The following is a 6,288-nucleotide window of genomic DNA, read 5'->3' as shown; positions in this document are numbered from 1 at the left end:
CGATTTTTAAACATCGATGACCAGTCCAAACCCAGTGCCCCTCACTTCTGACCCACTACCCCCCACCCCCAGGCCCCAGCCCCCCAGTGTGTGGGCCAAGGGGTGGGTGTGTGAAGCATGGGAGGCCCCAAACAGCCCCTTGCAGGCTGGAATTCTGCCAGCCTGCCAGGGAAAAGCCATGGTTTTCCACATTTTTCTCCTTTAAAGGAAAATCCATTTTTAAAGTTTGTTCATGACCCTTTCATATATTCTCATGACCCCAAAGTGGGTCACAACCTACAAGTTGAGAAACACTGGTTTAAATCAGTTGCAAACAGAACATATTCACCCTTTGGGGCACAAATCTTAGACCAGGTTCTGCTGTTTTTAAACAAGTCTATGTGTGCTGAACTTCTGTTAAGGGTATAAACCAGTTTCTAATCACTTATAAAAGTATAATGTCTATACCTGGCCCTGAAGTCAGGAATGGCATCAGACCCATATGTGGAACAGATGTTTCATGATGCAGGAATAACCGCTGCACAACATTTAGAAGAATAAGCTCATTCCACTGAAATTGCACGGAGACTGTAGCTATGTGGAGGATAAATATTAGGGACTTAGGCCATCAGGTCTCATTTAGGCATAAATCACAGTGGAATATAGCCAGGACACCAGGATTTATTAATGCAAAAAATGCCGGGGAATCTTGCCTGCTTCTTGTGCTCAGGGCCTCTGGTTTGTATGCTGTGTGCACTTCCAAAGCAAGTTGAACAACTCTTGCTTAGAATACTACTCAGCTGAATGCGAAACTAGCCCATATCCGGTCCTACCACACTTGTCATTTTGTGTCTTTGGCTTACAGTATATAATACTCTAACTGGAACTAAATAATACTGGAAGAATGGAGATAGAACATCAGTATTTCCACTAGAAACCCTGTTTATCAGGGGGCTTATGTAACAAGGGTTCTTTTAAGCCACACTGTACTGTAATTCTGCCACATGGATGGTTGTCCCAGATGTGGTGTATTTATTTTTAACCAAATGTAATTTGAATTTATGCTGGCCATTTATGGTTTATAAAATGTGAAAAAATTCAAATGCTAAGCTGTTCAGTAACTCTTTTTCATGTTAAAGAACAGCTTACATTTTTAGTCGGTTAGTGGCTACACAAATTAATCAAACTTAGCTCTAATACAGAATGTTCTTTTTAGTAGGTTTAAATATATATCAGCTTCTATTTAGAGAAACTTCAAAGTGACAAATGCTGTATCATTTAGGACTTGATCCTGTAGTGCTTACACAAGTAGAATGGCTGAAGTCAACTGGAAATATTTTCATGAGATAAAGGTTCAGAGAACTTAGAGGTTATTCCAGCAAGGAACTGAGAACTCTGAACCCTTATCTAAGTCACTAGGACTTGAACATGCTCAACATTTCATAAGACTGGGACCTTGGTAAGTAAAGAGTGCAGGGACATTTTATACCAATGGTGCAGCTGCTTAAGAAAGAAAAAATGTTTGACTGCACCTATTAAGTATAGTTTTTAAATGCTATCAAGAGTATGTATGGACTTTCATTAATACAGTTACTGTATAAAGCATAGAAGTTAGTAACATTGGAATGTTTGTAGAGAGAGCCCAGCCGATTACCAACAGAACATGCTAAGAGCCTCACTTACTTATGTTTTTTTCTTCTCCTCTTTTAACCCACAGGTAATAACTCCCATCAGGTCAGGACAAGGCTATGTTTATGAGTTCCCTTCCAATAACCAGAAGGATATCTATGACATCCCTCCAGTCCGTCCTGTCCAAGGTGTAAGTAGAAAAAAAAGACTTTACCCTATAGACTTACCAGTAGTCTTGCAGTTCAATTTCAGAATAGGTTACTTCATTCCAAAGTAAAAATAAGTTTAAATTAGATGAGGTAGCATTTTACATTTAACAGTGTACAAGAGTACTTGAAAAATGCATTTAATATTGAAGTAGCATTAGAGTGATGTTGTAGCCATAATGGTTGGGATAAAGTTAGACAAGCTTTTGAATACAAGGCATTCTTCCTCAGGTCTGGGGACCTGTACCATACTACTGGCCGTAGCTCTGCAGAAGCCTTTCCTAGATCTGAGGAAGATCTGGGGTGCTGCTCAATTCACATGTTATGGAGGTGTACCTTGAGTCTAAAAAAAGTTAAGAACCACTGCCTTAATGGTTATCCATGGCACACCCCTCAACCTTCAAGCCAAATGCCAAAGAGCTTAACCCCTTGAGAGACTGGGGTGACAGCCCAGCCCTGGCTTTTTTCACAACACAGGTAGAACATGCTGATAATGATGAAGAGGTTCTTGACTAGGTGCTCCTTGGAAATATTACTTAATTCAAACCAAGCCACTGCTACCCCTCCCCAAATACAATAAAAGCAACACCACCTTGTCCTAAGAAGATTAATTAAGGCTGGTTGTACATCTGCAAAAGACTTCATTACTGTTTCTGCAACAGTCCTGAGCTCTGCACCCCATTTGCTTCAGCAAATGCCAAAGGGAATGGAAAATTTTGGACTCAGACAGCCCAGCCACTCAGAGCTAGACACACCTTCACTCGTTCCTCCCATTCTGCATACAATGTAGCGCTGACCAGTGCACTCACTGCTTCTTTATCCCCAGTCCACACACGTGCGCTCATGCAAAAGCCTGTTGGTTCTTTGGGTCCCTCTATCCCTAAAAAACCCTGTTTGCTCTTCAGGGAGGAGGGACAGAAAAGAGCTGGGCCCAGAATAGAATCTCATCTTCCTTGCCCTGCCCCCTACTCTGCTGCCTGCTCGGGGTCTACAATAAATTGCTGAAAATTGCTGTGTAAGGAGGGAGGCAGCACACCGCACTCCCCTCCCATTATACACCTGAAGGGAATGGGCCCTGCAAGCTTCACTCCCATTATATGTCCCACATCACAGGGGAAAGACAGGTTTGTAATGTTGATACGGTCAGCCTCAAGTCTCAGAGGGTCCTTATAGATGTGTTCCAACACATCCTACTTGGAATGCTTCAGAGCAGAGTCGATTAATCAAGTCTGCTGAAGCATTTTAATTAGAATGCTCTAACATGCCTCACTTTCGTGTGTATTAAGCATCCCACATTTCAAAGTGACTGTGGGGGGTACACTTTAACTAAAACTCATCGAATGAGATTTAGTTACAGTGCCCCCATGGCCATTTTGAAACGCAGGACGCTTAACACATGATAGTGAGGCATTTTAATTAGAATGGCTCTATGGGAACTGCTCCAATTAAAATGCACTCCCTCCCCCGGAGCACATCTATAGGCATCCAAATGTTGTGGACAGCAACTGACAATAAAACCACAAAAAGCATTCTTCCCTCTCCTTTCCCCCTTCAATTATTTTCCTTGATTGAAGTTTCAAAGATTATGGCAATATCTTTTGCCTTCACCACAGCAGAGGTCTGTTATGTCTCTCCTCTGTGTCTTTAAATAAGAAGGGGATGAAAAGGACCCTGTATGCAGATCTTGAGTTCACTTTCTGGCCAGAGCTTCAGTATATAATTAAGATGGTTCATTACTCCTGCTCACAGCTCCACAAAGGGGACCAATTATAAGCATTTTCATTTTTTGGCATGCAGAGTATAAAGCAAATCCAGTAAATCTCCCTTTAAGCAAAATCTGAAGTCCTGCTTATCTTGTTTCTGTTTAAAAATAACTAAAGGGAAGTAGAAAGAATTCATCCAAAGTCACAGCACTAAGAGAAAGTTTATTTCTTATAACAGTGTTATTCTCTTCTCAGATATATGACATTCCCCCTGCTTCTGTTAAGGGGTCTGCACACGCGGTCCTGATGGGAGATGCAAAAAATCAAGGGGTCTATGATATCCCACCTGCAAAAGCGGTAAGTGGGATGCTTTTTCAGCAGATCATGTATTTTCTTGTCCAATTACACACATTTAAACACAGACTGTGCATAGCACTGCTAGAGAAGGGTGTTTGAATTTTAGCAATTTAAACATTTCATCAGGCTTTTTACATGTTTACCAATAAAACTGAACTGTGTAACTTGATTACTAAGCAGTTGTGGAGCAACTGTATAATTAGAGCTAAAAACTATATTTACAACAAAACACTGGCTCTGTGATTTGGCTGCTTATGAGAGTATCCAAATGATGATCAGTTAGTAGTAAAACTGACATCAAATCCAGGATGAAAGTCTAAAATATACACATGGCAGACATCTCACCCCAGAATTTTAATTTAATGTTAATTGCATTGAGGGAGTCTTTCTGATGCGACTCAGTGTGTGTTTTGTGCATTTCAGATCTATGCTATTCCCCCGTCTGCCTGCAGAGATGATGGTGGGCTGAGTGATAACTCACAGGACTACCCTCTGGCTGGGAACTGTAATGCAAAACCAGAAGGAGTATATGATATCCCTCCTCCTATCACCAAAGCAGCAGGGAAAGAACTTAATAAGAAATTTACTTCTGACCTCCCTCTACCAGCTGAGTTAATGTCGCACAAACAGAGTGTATATGACATTCCAGTTAGCCATCAAAACCAATTTCTTGGACAGCAACTTGCTCCTCAGAAGGATGTATATGACACCCCTCGTGGAGTTCCATTTCCTGGGCAACAGGCAAGACTTAATGAAAGTCTCAGTCCAGAAGGAAGGGAAGGTGTGTATGATGTGCCACCACAAACCCTACAAGACACTAAAGGATTGCAAGATCTGACAGATGGGATAAACAGACTGTCTTTCTCCAGTACAGGAAGCACTAGAAGTAACATGTCCACATCTTCCACAACTTCAAAGGAGTCTTCGGCTTCACCTTGTCTGGACAAAAGACTAATACTGGATCCAGACACAGCAATAGAGAGACTTTATTGGCTTCAGCAGACAGTGGAAACTGCTGTCTATAACCTTATGGCCTTCGTTAACATGGACTGGAGATCTTATGGGTACATGGAAAAACACATTAATGAAATACACAGTGCTGTGGAGAAGGTGGAGCATTCACTGGTGGAGTACCTTCAGTTTGCAAAAGGATCAACAGCCAATGCTTCCTGTCTCTCTGAGTGCAGTCTCTATAATAAAATGAGAAGAGAGCTTCAAAGGCTGGAGGATTCTCACCAGATCTTAACCCAGACCAGCCATGACCTCAACAGCTATAGCTGGTCCTTGAATGTCCTAGCTGTCAACAAACCCCAGAGCAAATGTGATGATCTAGACCGATTTGTTATGGTGGCAAGGACAGTCCCAGATGATGCCAAACAATTGACCACCACCATCAGTGTCAATGCAGAGATGCTATTCAAACAGGTATCAGACAGCTCCCATTTCAAGAATGTATCGGAGCACATTATGAACACAACTGACTATGTGTATAACTGCCCCCAGACTCAACTGTTGCATCACGGAGAAAAAACTCAGAACCACTGCAGTTCTTTGCCTGCACAGCTGAGCAAAGACCAGCACCCCCACATTACCAGCAATGAGAGCTCTGAAAAGAGCTGGATGGATGATTACGATTATGTACACTTGCAGGTGAGTGAACCACACACATTGTTCTGCTTAATGCAAATTAAGAATTGTTGCATGCTCATTCTCTCAAAAGCCATTCATGGCCAGATTGAAACTAGTCTGTCAGATTCATGCAATCTTGAAAGTAAATTCATTCATTTCAAATTACACTTTCGATATGGAATTTTGGAGAGTAATTTAAAGCTAGAAATACTGAGTATAATGGCAGTTGCCATATCACCAACACAACATTATCCTTTGCTTTTCCTATTCTTATGGGTAGGATATTAGCTAATTGGGCAATAAAAGGAAAAATGCTGTTATTTAGACTTAATTCTAAAGAACTGTTAGATTTGACACAATGTCTACTTTTTATATTGCGCAAAACAGGGCAAAGAAGAGTTTGAAAGACAACAAAAAGAGCTCTTGGAAAAAGAAAATATCATCAAGCAGAACAAAATGCAGCTAGAGCATCATCAGGTATGGTCAAGCAGACAATGATCAGATTTGCAGTGCAGCATGTAATCCATTTTGTATATAAGTTGGTCAGATACAACAGAACAACCTTTTTGGTCAGTTATTTAATGCCAGTGTAGCAATGAACAAAGCAAGGCTATCTACTCTTGCACTCCAAGTTAGACATGGCTGTTATGCCATAAAGATTCCCAGCTTCTTGCCCATTTCAACTAGCTATACACCATGTCAAAGAAAGCAGAAGTGTTTAAACTATTAAAAGCGCCCAAAATATTATGTGCATCAGCATCCCTGTACTGAAAACTGGTGGGGGA

At 41.2% G+C, this 6,288-nt stretch overlaps 1 protein-coding gene across 3 annotated transcripts in view; it reads left to right on the top strand.

Moving 5' to 3' along the window:
• The window catches only part of NEDD9 (neural precursor cell expressed, developmentally down-regulated 9), a 201,556-nt gene that overhangs the window by 187,085 nt on the left and 8,183 nt on the right, over window positions 1–6,288 (top strand). For all 3 annotated transcript variants that reach the window (XM_019522602.1, XM_019522610.1, XM_019522592.1), the window contains 4 exons: window positions 1,697–1,798; window positions 3,773–3,874; window positions 4,298–5,524; window positions 5,891–5,980. In XM_019522602.1, coding sequence (XP_019378147.1) covers window positions 1,697–1,798; window positions 3,773–3,874; window positions 4,298–5,524; window positions 5,891–5,980 — 1,521 coding nt within the window. The remainder of the gene's footprint in view (window positions 1–1,696; window positions 1,799–3,772; window positions 3,875–4,297; window positions 5,525–5,890; window positions 5,981–6,288) is intronic.

Source organism: Gavialis gangeticus, unplaced genomic scaffold (assembly GCF_001723915.1).
Source record: "Gavialis gangeticus isolate Ggan-Ray unplaced genomic scaffold, GavGan_comp1, whole genome shotgun sequence".
NCBI lineage: Eukaryota > Metazoa > Chordata > Crocodylia > Gavialidae > Gavialis > Gavialis gangeticus.
This window is presented reverse-complemented; position numbering and strand designations above follow the sequence as displayed.